Source organism: Chelonia mydas, chromosome 5, assembly GCF_015237465.2.
Source record: "Chelonia mydas isolate rCheMyd1 chromosome 5, rCheMyd1.pri.v2, whole genome shotgun sequence".
NCBI lineage: Eukaryota > Metazoa > Chordata > Testudines > Cheloniidae > Chelonia > Chelonia mydas.
Window position 1 is genome coordinate 116951528 of NC_051245.2, and position 17636 is coordinate 116969163.

A 17636-nucleotide genomic window follows, 5' to 3' on the forward strand; every position below is an offset into this window, starting at 1 on the left:
AGCCTGACCACTATTTTCCAACAGTAACAACATTTGGGGAATAAAAAGAGAAGAGAAGAAGCAATGGGAAAAATATAGTGCGTGTGGACCATTATCCCCAGCTGTCTTTGGAGAAGGTAGTAAGACCTCATGAGGCATTTACGCTAGGCTTACCAAGGCTAGAGAGAAAGTGATAAAATCTATCAAACCAGCGGCAGGGGAAGCTAGTGGCCAAGGACTAGAAAAGATCTTTACTGACGTATTCGTGTTTAATCAAATAAAGAAGTTTCTTTTGGTAAAAAATAAAATAAGCGCACACTAATATTCACACAGTGTTAATCTGCTTTCTGTGTTTGTCAGAGGGCATCCTTGTTTAGTCTAAATATCAGAGAGTTATAAAATAGCCAAAACTGTGTTTTGCGAAGGATTTGGGAGTTTTAAAGTGCTCTGTCTTGGTTATTTAGTTTCCTCTGAAGGCCTTTTGGGGAAGGCTAGGTCCCCATGTTTTTTCCTCAGTGTGAGGACAGTAGCAGAGATCTGGAGCAGAGTGCCGTGTGGAAAGAATGAAAAGATTTCTTGCAGGAGCTAAGCTGGGGAGAAGAGGGCTCAGTGGAGAGCTATATAAAGAAGATGGAAAAACTGACCCTAGTGCATAGAAGATGGTCGGTTTCAGTTACATGTGATGTAAGCATGCTGGGCTATGTATGAAACTGAAGCAAGCTTTCTAGGATGACCCTATTTAAGAGGGAGGAATACCTTACACAATGGCAGGCAGAGACTGAGCTTAAACAAAAAAAGACATGACTGACTCAGAGAAGCATGTGGAACACAGCTTTCCTGCATTACTATCTGCTCTTACTTGGCATGCTAAATATATGTTGGCTTTGACGAAAGTGAATTAAGAATAGGAAACTTACTGGCACACGATCCATTGTCTAGAGCCAAGCTCTACGATGCAACCGCATTTGCTCCAACCCCTCAGACGGAGACAAACACCTACAAGATCTCTATCAAGCGTTCTTACAACTACAATACCCACCTGCTGAAGTGAAGAAACAGATTGACAGAGCCAGAAGAGTACCCAGAAGTTACCTACTACAGGACAGGCCCAACAAAGAAAATAACAGAACGCCACTAGCTGTCACCTTCAGCCCCCAACTGAAACCTCTCCAGCGCATCATCAAGGATCTACAACCTATCCTGAAGGACGACCCATCACTCTCACAGATCTTGGGAGATAGGCCAGTCCTTGCCTACAGAAAGCCCCCCAACCTGAAGCAAATACTCACCAGCAACCACACAACAAAAACACTAACCCAGGAACCTATCCTTGCAACAAAGCCCATTGCCAACTGTGTCCACATATTGATTCAGGGGACACCATCATAGGGTCTAATCACATCAGCCACACTATCAGAGGCTCGTTCACCTACACATCTACCAGTGTGATATGTCATCATGTGCCAGCAATGCCCCTCTGCCATGTACATTGGCCAAACTGGACAGTCTCTACGTAAAAGAATTAATGGACACAAATCGGACGTCAATAATTATAACATTCAAAAAGGTTTCAGAGTAACAGCCGTGTTAGTCTGTATGCGCAAAAAGAAAAGGAGTACTTGTGGCACCTTAGAGACTAACCAATTTATTTGAGCATAACATTCAAAAACCAGTCGGAGAACACTTCAGTCTCTCTGGTCACTCGATTACAGACCTAAAAGTGGCAATTCTTCAACAAAAAAACTTCAAAAACAGACTCCAATGAGAGACTGCTGAATTGGAATTAATTTGCAAACTGGACACCGTTAACTTAGGCTTGAATAGAGACTGGGAGTGGATGCGTCATTACACAAAGTAAAACTATTTCCCAATGTTTATTCACCCCCCCCACCCCCCCGTTCCTCACACATTCTTGTCAACTGCTAGAAATGGCCCACCTTGACTATCACTGCAAAAGGTTGTGGGTTTTTTGTTTTTTTTCCCCTCTCCTGCTGGTAATAGCTCACCTTACCTGATCACTCTCGTTACAGTGTGTATGGTAACACCCATTGTTTCATGTTCTCTGTGTATATAAAATCTCCCCACTGTATTTTCCACTGCATGCATCCAATGAAGTGAGCTGTAGCTCACGAAAGCTTATGCTCAAATAAATTTGTTAGTCTCTAAGGTGCCAAGGGTACTCCTTTTCTTTTTACTGGCAGGGTTGATCTAGATGACTACGCTGTGGCCTCAGTCTGATAAATACCAATTAACTCTTTTTTTCATATCTGTTGGATGTTCAGTACAGTCAGTGGGAGCAGTTTTCCACAACGTCTTCCAGGAAAGGCAATGTTAGGTAGGGACAGCATTAAATTTGCCTACAAAACATTTAAATCTTTTCCATGGCCATTAATATATATCAGTATACAGGGACGCTGGGGATTTTTGTTTGTGAATGAAACTGCTAAATTCCATTTTCAAAAGTTGAGATACTGGAATTTGATCATCTTAAAACTAGTTTCAGAGAACACACTAACTTAATTTCTTTTCACCGTTCTTTATTTCATTTTTTGCACATGTAATGAAGGGAAATACACAAAGAAGCTGGTATAGCCTCGGCCAAAGCAACCTGAATAGGGAACTCTTTTGCATTTGACTAACAAATCTGTTTTCCTACTGCACCTTTGTTCTTGGTTTGTGGGAAAAACTTTAACGATGGCATGTCTAATGTAATCAAATTTGTCTTGAACCATTATCCTAGTATCGGAGCATGTTGCAAGGACCGAACTAGCGGTAAAGGCAATCGCTCTCCTTACCTCCTTCAAAATGTGTAGAAGAAATGTCTTGAGTTGTTTACTAAGATATTGGCTGTCGGTGTGTTTTGCATTTAGTCCTGAGCACCATCATTCTGTCCGTGAGTGTGAGTTCCATAATGTAGGCCCAGCTCCTCTGAAAGGTCTGTCTCCGGCACTCCATGAATCTCCCCATGTTGTTCGAGAGTTGTGGCATGTAGCCATTGTGGGAGGTTGTCATGGTTACCAAGGAAGAAAACATCTCTTAGGCACCTAGTGTTGATCCTACGAAGGACTTTAATCGGGACTGAGACTTTGAACTGTACTTCATGTTCAGTGGGGAGCCAGTACAGCTTGAGGAGGTGCAATGTGCTATTCCGAAGCGCACAGGCCGCTCTGTTTTGTGTCATTGGGAGCTTTCTCAGAATGTGTCTTCATTTCTATAGAGGAGTTGCAATAATCATGCCCAGAGTTCACAAATGTGTGTATCTCTGCCTGAGACCAGTAGCTCAAACTACATTTGAGTACACCTTTAAATACCCGCAACTTAAGTGAGAGACCATTTGAAGTATATTCCTTTCACACAGAGTACCAGATGCATGGAATGTTGCAACTGTATTGCATGCATGTGTATTAATTACCAAGACACAATGGTGTTGTCTGTTCCCCTTCTTTTTCTTAAACCTCTACTGTTGCATTACTAGCTATACTAGTGGTAGCAATGGTGGGATCAGGCAGCTGCTGGCAGTTTTGCCAGAATGACATCTGGACTAGCTCTGATAAGGGTGAGATGACATAGGGGTATAAACGACAGCGCCTTGTCTACACTCATGCCTCCACCATTGTTACTGCTTCTGGAATGCAATACAAGGTAATACAAGGCTGGAAGATCAACAACACAACAAGTCTACACTAGACACAGGCAGCAAAAGGCCAGACTTAAAATTTTCCAGAAAAAGGGTCATTGCTGTTTTCTGAAATGGTTTAGCATACTTACTGAAGTGGCAGACTTGTTTAAAATATCATTTTACGCACTCAATTAAACTATCCAGATAAATTATCTAAAACTGTATAAGAGATACCTGACAAAATGAGGATGTTAGAAAGAATATATCTATGGCAACGGAAGACAAAGTTAAAATGTTTGAATAAATTCTCCCCCCATAAAACAAAAATCAGTCAACAATTGAACCTTAACCAATAAGTGACCTAAGGGAATACATTTATCATACTTCACAAAAAACCGTTTGAGTGGTGTAAGTAGCACAAACAAAAAAGAATGAATGCAAACTAAAAATTATCAAGGGCTGCTGTACTTCTGTTCATCCTCCAAATTATTTCAGCATGTCTTAGGAAAGCTGACATCATTATATTACCTTTAACTACAAATGCCTGTCTCCTTTAGAGATGGGTAATGAGCAGTAATGTTTGTATTTTTTTTTTAAATATAACACTGGGATGTTTCTGAAGAAGTTTGGGGAATTTTCAAGTATTGAATTGCATTCTTGAATAAGCATATTTTGCTTTTAAAACTGAGTATCAGTTATGTTGAGACTCAAGCTACTAGTAGTTAGTCTGTTTTGATGGGGAAAAATTATGCAGTTAATGTGATCATACTGTATCATGCTGCAGTATTTAGACAGTTTGGAGGGGAGGAGAGATCCATCTCTGGTTTACAATTAGAGATCTGAGAGTAGTTATATTATCTTTGTTTCAAATAAAAAAATAAAATGTTGGTTTATCATGTTGGTACTTTAGAAATCGTTAATATCATTCAAGCTGAAAACTAATTTTTCTGAAACAATTTTCCTGGTGAAGAAATGCATGCACATAATGCTGGTACTATGTATGTCACGATATCTCATTTCTTTTAAAACATACATTGGAATTTTTTTGTTAACATGTTGCTGGATTCAGTATGTTTAAATTTAGTTTTACATGGCTGGGTTAAATATTTTATTGTCCTGAACCAAACTTTCAAAGGTGCCCTTTGAAACTTCTCTTGGAAGTCTTCTGTAAATGGTCATGTATCCAATAGGCAAACTGTGCCATGCAATTAAATTAATCGGAGATTGGTTTGGAGGCAGTTTGGTATTTGGGTGGTTATGCTTACATGGCTTTCTTGGTGATCTAAAGGTTTTTTTCCTTCCTTCTAGGAGTGGATGCCAGCATGATTGAGATCTGACCAACTGTGTCAATACTTCAGGTGTGAAGGAAGGGCCTAACATAGTTAACATCTGCTGAGCTACCATGGCAGCGCCGTCTGCTTTGGTGCCCTCCTCAATGATGTCGCTACCACAGATAATTGAGGTGAGTAGACTAATACAAAATTCTGGTAGAGTAGAGTTGATCAAACTTGTGTACAGAAAGATGTGAAGATTGGATTCCTAATCATTGGCTAGCTTGGTTTCAAGTCATTGATAGAATTCCTCCTGATGTTTTGTACTCTGGATATACTCGGCATTCATTGCATAATGTTGTCCTTTTTGTGAAGGGACGCTATTCTGTTAGTAGCTACCGTACTTTATTAATAGAAGCTAGTTCACAGTCCACTGTTATTTGTGTTTTAGTCACACCTTGAGGTCCCAACTGGGATCAGGGCCTAATTGTTCTAGGCGCAGTCATGTGCATGCTCATTCTCTCTCTCTCTCTCTCACTCACACAATTACTCTCCATTTGTTTTTGTTAATGAGAAAACACAGGACCAAATACTGGCCAAAATATTGCTACTAAATTCACATACGTTGACCAAATATTGCATGAGCTAGCAGGGACTGTCCTACCCCTACATTAGAAAAAGAACAATTCAGCCACGTGTAGGGTATGTCTAAACTGCAAAAACAAACAAACAAAAAAAACTCCCTCAAACAAAAAAACCGCAGGTTAGTTAACACGAGTTAACACACTTTTTTTTTTTTGCAGTGTACACACAGTGTAGATATAATCTCTAAACACTTGTGAGTTCATCTCTTTTTATATGTCTGTCTTATCACAGCACTATTACAAAACTAGACTCTGATTCTTCATTAAGATCCAGATAGGTAGACTTGTGTGTCTGAATGAATTCCCATTGTGATCAGTGCACCTGCATGAATCTGACTTTAGGATTGTGGTGCTAGTCAATTTAAAATGTGTAATGACTGTAAACCAACTGGCATATAGCTTGTAATACGCTATGTCATCCAGGATCACTACAAGTGAATATAAATTATTACGTGAGATTTTGAATTGCTGCTATTTGTAGGCAAAAGTAAGGTGTGTGTGGTTTTTATTTTATTTTATTTTATTTTTTACAGCCGGTATGAGCATAAGGAACCAAAATGGCTTATGGGAACGATGATTAGGTTAGAACCAAGTCAATTAATGCAAACTAAACACACAGAGATTTTTCTTTGTTTGTTATTTTGTTTGTATTCTCTGTAAGCACTTTAAATCTTTAAAACCTAATAAAACTTAAATGTCTTCCAGGCTACCTAGGAAGTCCCAATGCTTCAGTAAAATATAGTTTTTGTGGCGTATATTATTATGTCCAGTCAGCAGAGGTGACATCATTTTTGCTGCAGAGGAGATTGAGACAACATTTTCAGGGATTTTTTTCTTCTGTGTTTGGAAATAAGGTCGCTTACCTCCTGCGGGAGCTGGATTACATTTAATTTACATTAAAAAAAATGACAGGTTTCAGAGTAACAGCCGTGTTAGTCTGTATTCGTAAAAAGAAAAGGAGTACTTGTGGCACCTTAGAGACTAACCAGTTTATTTGAGCATGAGCTTTCGTGAGCTACAGCTCACTTCATCGGATGCATAGCATATCGTGGAAACTGCAGAAGACATTATATACACACAGAGACCATGAAACAAAACTTCCTGATCCTCTTTTTGAAAACTCAATTTATGGATGTAATCGGATTTCCTCACATTCAGTGGACAGTTATCTAGGAAATACATTGAGAACACTGGATATATTTATTTTAGAAAGAGCAAATCTAATTCTTCTCTGCCCCACCCCCATCCTTTCATTATGGCCCTGATCCTGCACGGGGAGGTCCATGGTCCCTTAATCATGGATGGATTCCCACTGACCTCAGTAGGTCTCTGTGTAGGAACAAGAGTCCACACTTGTAGATCCTTGTCCAGGAGTGGGGCCTACAATTGCACCTGATGGCACTTCCAGAGGTAAAATTCTTTCAGTATCACCCCAAAAACTAAGGTTGGTAAGGTGATCTCCTTCCTGAACATTTTCTGGAGTGGGTAACAGGTGCTTTTTGAAAGTTTTGAAAATTCAGATGAGCTTCCAAAAGTTGTTTGGTGGCACTAGACTGTCTAATCTTTTTGAGAATTGCCCATCACTAATTTCAGCACCGTCAAAGGTTCTGATGCTTTGGTGAAGTCTTCTGAATGATCAAAACCGCCTCACTAGAGTCCCTTCATAAGCCCTCTCACCCTGCTGAGCTGTCTCAGGTTCTCGGTACACCACCCTTTTCCACCTTCCAGCATACTGTTACCACAGATAAAAAATGATTAGGTACTTGGGTGCATGGCTTAAGGGATCTGAGTAAAATTTATAGCTGAAGGGTGGTGAATGTTCAGGGCAGTTTGCTCACACAGAATTGAAACCTAGTATAAGCAATCTCTGCTCCAGGAGGCTGTTCTACACATTAAATGAATCCATTTGTTTTTCATTCCAGTAACTCATAATGTGTTCAGATGTTTTGTTTTTATTTTTATTTTTCCAATACATTTTTAAAAGATATAGTCACATTCCACGGTAGGGACTTGTCTTTCTAATTTCCAAATGGTTAGGCCATTTTATTTCTAAAAGTCTTATTGTAAGAATTTGAAATATTCTTATTGGCCACTTTTGCTGGAGTTAATTAATAATGAATAACAGTAGAAATCCTCGAGTGGTATCTTTTTACTGAAGATCATCCTACATTAACCCCAAACAAGGTTCTTTGGGTCTATCACATCTTTTAACACAGAATTTAAAGAGTTAGTCAAGATTTAACTAGTATAAAAGATCACCGTTTTTCCATAGTTTTTCTTTGGTACAAGCATAGATTATCCATAATCTGTCCATACTGTACATTAATTTTGCAATTCAATTTGGTATGGCTGTTAGCTCCTCTTTTTTTTATATTCACTATGCGGAAAAGAAGAATGAGGGGGGATTTGATAGCTGCTTTCAGCTACCTGAAAGGGGGTTCCAAAGAGGATGGATCTAGACTGTTCTCAGTGGCAGCAGATGACAGAACAAGGAGTAATGGTCTCAAGTTGCAGTGGGGAAGGTTTAGGTTGGATATGAGGAAAAACTTTTTCACCAGGAGGGTGGTGAAGCACTGGAATGCGTTACCTAGGGAGGTGGTGGAATCTCCTTCCTTAGAAGTTTTTAAGGTCAGGCTTGATAAAGCCCTGGCTGGGATGATTTAGTTGGGGATTGGTCCTGCTTTGAGCAGGGGGTTGGACTAGATGACCTCCTGAGGTCCCTTCTAACCCTGATATTCTGTGATCTTATATGATTCACCACTAACTTGCAAAATAAGTAATGTCCCTCTCTGCCTTCAGTGCCTAAAATCTTTGCCCCATTTTAATCTTTCTTTTGTTTAATGTGAAATTATGTGTGGATCAGGAAGGACGGTTATGGTTTGTCACTATATGTAGTACAGTGTTCAATATAATTTAACTCCCTTTTGTTAAAACTTGCATGTAACTTAAAATGTTCTCCATCTCAAGTTTGTGCTCACATTGTGCGTGAAGATGTGTGCACATCCTGACGGCTATGCAGATTAAGTCCTAGAAGTTTGTGAAGATTATGAAGTTTAGGAGAAGGAGGTGACTAGGAAATACGAATAACTTCTGTTAAAGCTGCTCACTGTACGTACCAACACCTCTCAAATCCTTCAAGGAAAGGCACTGGAACGATGAAAGAATCTAAGAATAAATCTCTCGGGTGTTGGTTACTTTGCCCACATACAGAAATGGATAGCCGTAGGTTGTAAGTTCTTTGGGACAGGGGGCCATCTTTTCGTTTTGTGTTTGTACAGCATCTAGCACACTGGGATCCGGATTCATGCTTAGGGCTCAGAGGCATTACTGCAATACAAATAATAATAGTAAAAAAATCACCCCCCTTCACTGAAGTAGTAGTAAAGACACAACATAACCAGCACTTGACAAACATGATTCTTCATCTTCAGAGTCTTGGACTGATTTTTTTAAAGGGTGACTTCCTCCTACTCCTTTTTCCTCCTTCCTTTCAGCCAATCTTTCCCCCTCACCTTCATCGAGGCAAAAATGCTACACAGAGAGAGACGTTGTAGGAGCCTCATAGTGTAGTAGGTAGAAAGCTTTACTGAGTGGCCAGCAGGAATCTTGAGGAAGCATTTCAGGATGCCTGGAAGGCTGTATATTGTTTGCAAGGGGAAACAATAACTAATGATGTTCTAGATAAGATAATTTACTGCATAGAGTGATTAGAAGGTTGCCTTTAAAGATGAGGTGGCGGATAAGGGAGAGATTACTATATTTTTTTCCCACAGTGGGAAATTAGAAGCCAGAAACAGTTGATCCATCCTGTTTACACTTCACTGCTTCAAGAAGAAATTATTTGCTATTATGAACTAAGAGCTCTTCGAGCACTTCAAACACGCTAGAAAGGCTGTTGTTCTCTTGTTGTGTTTTTGTTTATATTTTGATTTTTGATTTTGCCAGCAGAGGATTTTTGCCAAAGAGAGCTACCTAGTTCTAGATGTAAATGGAGACACACAAATAAATAGCTGGAATGGCTCTAAAAGGGAGTACAGAAGACAGCTTTCATTGTCCTCTCTGCGCTTGCCAAACCAGTCTTCAGAAAGCAATTCTCCTCTTTTTGAAATGGAATAAGTTTCTGTTCCCCCCTCCTCTCCACGTGTTCCTGCTTCTTCATGGAGGAGACTTGGATTCCCATGTACTAATGCTGTACCTTTTTAAAAGTGTGGCAGTGAGTAGAAGGGGAAAAGGGCAGGGAGAATGCAATGATATTGGACCTGTGTATTTTCAGTCCCATTTCTAGCAGCCCTCTATTTGCACTGTCGCTTTATTCTTCCATGTGCTTAATCTGAGCTCTTTTCCCTGTCTCATTATACTGAACAACCCCGTAAGACATGCTGACATGCCGACCTCCTCCTTACACTCCTTACGCCCATTGTGAAGGTGAAATCCTTGGTCAAGATATCATGACCTTTAATGTAGGTGATGTGAAATGACTGTTTGCTTCAGAAAAGGGGGAAATGCACAGCATTGGGGTTTGCTTCTTCCAAATGTGGCATAGTAGAAAACTCCAGTCACTGACATGTGGCTAAATAGTGGTAGTGCCAGCAGCTTTGAAAAGGTGATTAATTGAACTCTTTAATTGCAGTACAATCAGTGGAATTACACTGACAGTGTTGGAATAAAATGAACAACAAACATTAGAGGGGAGAAATGTTGATACATTTTTCATTCCAGCGGAAAGCGTTGCTGTAATTTAAACTAATGAGACTATCTTACTAGTATCTCCCTAGTCTAGATTGTCGTAGGATGATTTGGGTTCTTCTGCCTCCACAGTGGCTATTCCTGATAGGCTGTTGAACTGTCGCTCTCAGCGTCCCCGCTGAAGTCTGTTTTGATAATAGACTTAGTTTTAATGCTCATAACTATTGACTCCTGAGGACAGCCTTAATGTAGAAAAGAGCAGCAAAGCTATTACTGTCCCCTCCACTTAGACAAAACAGCATTGTCTGTGGTTTGGGGTTGGCTCCCAATTGCAGGACTGAGCAGAGTGAAGTACGTAGCATTTTTCCCCCTCCAGGTGAGTAAACAGATTAAAGACATTACCAAACCAGATCTCTGGTAGCGCTGAGTACTTCGAATGAGAGAGCAAATCCGCAGTGGTCAGACAGGCCAGGAAATGAATAACTAGTGATAAACATGAATCCACCCAATTACAGGCATTTCATAAGGGGAAACTAAAATACTGTGTGGCTTTCTCATTGCAACAAATGAAATGGTCAGTGTTCAAAATATGTATTCATGGTTACAGAGTAGAATAGCATTGTGTTTTATGGACTTCTGGTTGGTCGGGCTTGAATGTGTCACTGATAGAGAGCCCATTGTTGCCAGTGTCCCAAAAAGAGGGGTTCTGTTATGTACATCTTCATATATTCCGTTTACACGTGTTTCATGAAAGAGTCCATCAAAGCAAAGTAAACTGAGAGACTGATCAATGCTGTCTGTGTACTCAAAGGTCCAGTATATTGCCAGGAAAAAGTATTTCAAGAGGTAAATACTGAGTAGTCTTACTATTTCCATTTAAAAACTTGTTTTTCTACCCCAAGCTAAATGTCCTATACTAGTAAACATAATTCTAAATAAACATTTTCCTTACTGGCTAAGTTTTCCCATATGCTTACCTTGCTTGTACACTGCATAGAAAAGCTGGAAGGTGTATCTTATTTGGAGGTAGAGAGTGATCCAAGCATCCTATTGTAGAGAACCAATCTTGCACCCATGGAAGCCAATCAGTATTTTGATATAAATAGGATTGGGCACAAAGTCTACGCATTGCAGTTCACTATGGACTGAAAGCTCTGAATGCATTTTGATAGCTTCTTTCATCCCAAAGTACATCAGTGCAGAGACTGTGTTTGTACAGCAATTAACACAATCAGGCCTAGAACTTGATTGAGGCCTCTGGGAACTGGTGCAATTACAAATATTTTAATAAGAGCAGTAAACCTGCAGTTGCCAAGTGAACATCCCAACTTGCTGTGCAATGCAGTCCAATGACACCAGAGATTTTCTGGCCAAGATTTCCAAAGGTGGTAATGAGTGATTTTATGGCTGCCTGGCTTGACGTCTTTTAAAGGAGCCTGATCATTTTAGGTTGGGTGCTCAGCATTATCTGAAAATGGTGAGCTGGCACCTCTTTCATGATGCTTTCTTGTTTCAGAATATAGGTTTTTCATTACAGTTGGTCAGTCTCTGGCTGTTATGGTTGCTGAAGTGCATTTGGTCCACATTTTCAAGGCTGGCTGGTGCAGTGAGGTGTACCTTCATTTGCAGAATCTGAGACACAAGCTGTGCGTGGACTGGACTAGTAATCTCAGTAGATACTAACTCAGATGCCTAATGCAATACTTTAAATGTTACCATTGTTAACTATTTCTCTGCTCATCGAAGCATGTAAAGATAAAGGACCGTATTATGAAGACCTGCACAACCTACTGAGTGACAGTGGTATTGTAGCACAAGAGTGGTCTTGGAAGAGTACCACACCTGCCCTGTCTCACTCCTCAAACCCCTCCCTTCACCCCCAGTGCAAGAAGGAGTCAAAGCCCAGGGATATCTCAACCCCCTCCAAGGAGGCGACAAGCTCAAGGATTCCAGAGAAAGGGGGTGATCGTATTTTGAACATCTGCATGATTTACTGTGAGTGGCATCCTAGGGGAGTAGAGCTTCTTTTTGCAAGTAGAGCTTGAAAGAATAGCATCCCCTCTCCCGTACCTCAGCCTGATTACATGTTTTTGGAAGATGTCGGTTTCCATTTTAAGTTCTCATCTAAAACCACTTGCATATTAAGGAGCCAGTAGCAGCCATTCAGTAGGCAGACCTAAGACAAAAGGGAGCTTCTCATTCTGTCAGTCCTCTTTACTTCCCAAAAGGAAAGCACCACCAGAAACTTTACATTTTCCTCATTCCAGGGTAGAATTCTTCTGAGAAGCCTGGAAATGTCAGAAAAGGAACTTGCTTTAGTGATAGCGTGTTCTTGTTTGCTTGTTTTTAAATGTCACTTTTTGAAATCTTTCTAAACTTTTTTGGCTTCTCATTTCCCTCAACTGCCTTGGACAACAAATTCCAAATATGTAGTTGGGTTTTTTGTGTGTTGTTGTTTGTTGTTTGCTGGCCTGGCGGCAGGGAAATGCTTTTGGCAGTGATAGCAAGGGTATCTGCAGGGGGACTGGGAGCATGCGGTAGTAATGTTTTAAAGGGCTAACTGGACCTGACTGAAACATAATTCCTTTTACTATTCAAAACAAAACTTCAGTAAAATTGCCAGTACTCCATTTATCTGAGTCTAGGTCTGTTCAACCGTCCCTTGGTAAGAAAGGGATTTTGAGAGTCAGAGAGCCAAACTTCTTGCTGCCTGTTCTTTTTTCATTCCAGGGGAACTATTTTTGAATTTTTCTTCATAATAACTTTACAGTGAATAACCATTAAAGAAGGTCAGTACCCTCTTTGGTTTTACAGGCAACCTGTGGGGGTCGTAATCATGGCTTCCAACAGGATCTGTGTCTCCAATGAATTATGCTTTCTTGTAGTAAAACTGTTCCTTTCTGCAGAGTCCCCAGTGGCTGTTCATTTCTTTTGGTACGCTTTCACATAAACCGCTCAATATTGAGGACAGATGCTACACTCCATAGTCATTCAAGCTTTCACTGGGCCATAACACAACTTGTTCAAAAAGCATACTAAAGATATTGGGCTTGATTCCCATTGACAGAGCCATGTAAAAGGACCTTAACATGGGTGTAAATATAAGAATTGCCACCCCTTTGAGACCTCTTTACGTGGTTGGAGGGGTTTTAAAAGGGCTGCAGTATAAATGAGAGGCAGAACCATTGTTAATAGAACTCGCAGCTTACATCTTGAAGGTGTATCAAAAATATATGACTTTGGAAATACGAATTTTGAGCCTCAGAAGAAGGTATAAGGTTTCACTTGCTGCACTATTAGTTGGGTTGGCTTGGGAGAAACAAAAGCACCAAGGTAGTCAGCCAGGGTTTTCTTCAAAGGATAATGTTTATAACCAGAAAACCAGTCATGTAACATAAGTAAAAAATGGAGTAACAGAAAAGTCCCCTGAGCTGGGGTTCAATCCAGACATGTGAACTGGTTCCAGAGCCCTGCCGTAACTGAAACATTCTCCCTCTTCTGTGTCTCAAGCAGGTAATGCATAGCCCTTTCCCTGAGCACCTGTGTGACTGGTAGAGGAAGATGAGCTAGTTAACTTCACTGGGAACAAGGTATTATCTCTGTACATACTCAGACAACCCAGAGGGCTTACTAGCTTGTACTGAAGCCTGTTCTGCCACATTTGCACTACAATCGTTACCTGTGCTAGCTAGGTTAAAATTAGCACAGGTATCCCTATCTGTGCAACAATCACATCTTTACTTTCACTGTAGATGTACCAAAGGGCTGGTCTACACGACCGCACTAAATTGATCTAAGTTACGTAACTTCAGTTACATGAATAACGTCACTGAATTCGACGTAGTTAGATCCACTTATCGTGGTGGCTACACTGCGCTGTGTCGATGGGCGAGTGTCTCCTATTGACTTCCCTTATGCTTCTCAGGGAGGTGTGGAGTACACAAATCGACGGGAGAGTGCTCTCCCATTGATTTAGCGTATCTTCACCAGACCTGCTAAATCGACACTCGCTGCATCGATTGCAGTGCCAATCTACCGGTACGTGTGGACGTGCCCTTAGAGAGGAGCAGTATGGTTATTAGCACTGCCCATTCATGTATGTGAGCAGCCAAACTTGTTCATTGCTGCCCCATGATGTGGCAGGTTACCTATAAAACCAAAGAAGGTGTTGACTTTCCTTCAGTGCATCTCTTGATGCCTACAGTTCTTTTGGGTTTTTGTGGTGGTCTTAGCAGTCATGGGCTGTGGACGTTCTGGGCATGATTCTCATGTGGATTTAGAGTACAAACTAAAATGACTGTGCAAAATGTCTGTAAAGTGCTACCAGATAATGTTTTACACTCCTACTGTAAGATGTAAATAGCTACACATGATGTGAGGCAGTGGAGAATCAGGCTCTCTGTGCCCACGTTCCCTCTTTTATGGACTTCACAGTAAGGCATTTACTTTCTTCTAAGTTTAGGAACTTGAAAATAAGGGTTAATATCTTTACTCAAACATACATTTTGATGAATACATTTGTGGGTAAAAAAAGTATTTGTTACACTTGGTTTTTGTACCTCCTTTTTATCTTGCACTCTGCAGCCGAGTCATTTCAGTCTGTGCTCTAACTCTGCGTTTACCACTAACCAGACCCTTTCAACTTGCAATGTTACTTTTCTGAAATACGGTTTTGTAATTATGGCATAGGTGGGGAATTATTCATATGCTGACTAACCTTTTACCCTTTATTCTGGGCCCCTGGCTGGGATTGCTGGTTTGTCTCTCAAGTCTAGCCTTCCGGGTACATTGGTAGATTTAAAGTCATGTAGTTAAATTCAAAGCAGCCGTGCTTTTTTCCTGACAACTCCTGTAGTAAATAGTCTGTGTGAATCCAAGTCTCTCTCAGTACAGAATCCCACATCCTTCCTGACTCTAAATTTCTGCTGAAGAAACTGTCTTCTGGATCTCTCTGAGGGCACTCAGATTACTGCTTCTCTCCGGGGTCTTTGTTAATTAGGAAGCAAGGTAGTCAAGATCTCATCTTGCAAAAGCAATCAGTCTGCTCTGAGTTTCATTGGCTTCGGGAAGGCTGCATACAACTTGAATCCCTTTGCAAAATTTCAGGTGTTGAGTTTTATTTGATGTTTTGTTATACGCATGATCTTGATCCCTCCCTCAACATTTAAAAAAAACCAAAAAGCCTTCATCCCTTCTGCATGTTTTCTAACAACATAAGAAAAATGTGGCAGAATTTTTAATTTTAATTCTAGATGAGCTTTTTGCTTTTTTGATAAAAAGTTATTGGGGGGGATTTTAAAACTTTTTTTTTTTATTCTTTCAGCTTTTAAAACGTCAGGTACCATTGAATAAACATTTGGAAATTCCAGAATGAGCCATTTTCCAGGTCTGAAGATTACACAATGATAAATAAAAAAATAACGCACTTGAGTGTTCTTTTTTAGGTAGGCTGGGTAGCTAATTTTAGAGCTGTTCACTAATGAGCTTTGAAAACTGTCAGGTCCCAGCAGGCTTTATATACCGTGACCATTAACCCTTCAGACCCTCCCAGTGCTAACGTATGCTCCATTTAGAAAATATCAGTCAATTGCTAGTGGTCTGAAAACTTGTCAGTATTTGTTTTTCACCCTGAAAACCCGGTCTTGCTGCAGTGAATTCCCAGAGCTCTTCTCTCGAGTTCCTGCTTCAGCCAGCCAGCACCCCCCTCTCACTCACATTCTCTACCATAAGAGAAAAGGTGGTGATGGAATCTTCACCAACCTCAGATATCCTGGTCCTCTTGACTCACTGGCTCCTCTTTGCTAGCCCCTGAGCTGTTCCCGTGCCATTCCCTAGAGCGATGGAGTGGATGCTGTTGCAATTCTCTTAATACCAGGTTTTTCACACACCTGGCAGAGGAGGGAGAGTAGCTGAGGCAGGATGTTCTTTCCCCATCCCACTATATCCTGCAGGGTGGTCACAAGACAATGTCAATGATTTGGCCCTAGTGGGGTTTTTAAAAAAGGGAAGTTATGAGCCTAAAGGAAAAAAGATAGGAAATAGCCATCTTTGAGCCCTGTGCAAAGTTGGCTTTCCTGCAAGAGTGAAGATTGGGCATTGGTTAGAGGGGCAGAGTGAATTTTATTCATTAAATCTGAGTGCTGAATCTCCTGGCCCTGTCTTGCTTTGGTTAGAACTATTTCTAATACTGTTTTAATAAATACAATTTTACAAATGTGACTGTCTCTTAACAAACTTTTATTTTATTTTGTCGGGAGGAATTGGCTCTTTGAGAAGTAAGCTCAGCCTGATGTGATTAACCAGGTACTCTGAGTCTGGCTTCCTTCTCTTCTGCCTTTCATTTGTCTCATCTATGCTTCATAATAGACTTATTTCCTGAACATTATAAAGATGTATTTAAGATGAACATTTGCAATTCAGTTTAAATCAACTTCTGCAAAAATCATCTATTACATGGATAAGGTAAAGTTTAGGACCTTGAACATCTGTTTTTAACTGGGCTATGAAATGCTGAGAGTAAAACTTCAGGAAATTAAAATATAAACTTCCCTGCCTCTTTCCTGAAGGGGCAGGAGCTGGGGACAGGCCTGTCTGCTTATGCCATTATGTTAGGTTAACACTTTGGATGTCCAAAGACATCCCCTATTCTTTTATTGCTTGGCCATAAGCTGTTGTGTAGAACCATTCAGTATATAAATGAATTGCCTTGGAATCTCAGCGTCAGTAGTTGGGTGGTTAACTCTTCTATAAAGATGTGTGCTGGAATTAGGAGAGCTGATCAGCTGTATGAACTATGGCAGCAAACCACACCTGATTAGTATCCCAGATGTTCCTCTTGAGGTCTCTTAAAACTCCACTAGTGGCCATGAATCAATTGCCCTTTTCCTTCTCAAGAGCAAACACCTGCATGTCTGAGATGTAGAAATGCCTTTCTTTCCCTTGGGAATAGAGATGACTCTTACCAGCAATTACAGACTTTAGACTAACATCCACTGAAAAGCAAAGCTCTTTCTTTTTGAAACTCCTCGAAAGAGCAGTTTGTAGAGCACTGTGCCCCACTGTCTTCAGTATTATTAGACTCTACAGTCAGGTACTTTTTAGGATACTCAAGTTCTATAGCATTCCTGAATTTAACCAATCCTAGTTTAAGCATACCCTATATTCATATATGCATTGTGTGCATATATATTTCCTGCTGGCTTGGTGATTGGCTTTTTATACATAACTGAGATACATTACACTTAACATTGCTACCTGTAATGCATTGATTTTATCATAGCTTGCTTATGGGTGTATGGCGTGGTGGGGGTTCTGACAGGAAGGGGACAATGCTATATACTCAGCTGTTATATGAATTGCATTTTTTAAGCTAGCTCTATTTTGCAGAACAACTACAAAAATGCAGTCCTCAGAACTATATTTGCAAGTATAAACTGG

General features: G+C 40.4%; 1 protein-coding gene across 7 annotated transcripts in view; it reads left to right on the top strand.

The window, feature by feature from the left end:
- LPAR1 (lysophosphatidic acid receptor 1) overlaps positions 1–17636 on the top strand; it is a 100779-nt gene that overhangs the window by 31248 nt on the left and 51895 nt on the right. For 5 of the 7 annotated variants that reach the window (XM_037902111.2, XM_007065191.4, XM_043546982.1 and 2 more), the window contains one exon: positions 4907–5060. In XM_037902111.2, coding sequence (XP_037758039.1) covers positions 5001–5060 — 60 coding nt within the window. In that variant the 5' untranslated portion in view covers positions 4907–5000. Of the gene's footprint in view, positions 1–2266; positions 2315–4906; positions 5061–13712; positions 13790–17636 lie in introns of those variants that run through there. The other 2 variants (XM_027827539.3, XM_037902113.2) reach the window with 2 other exon arrangements.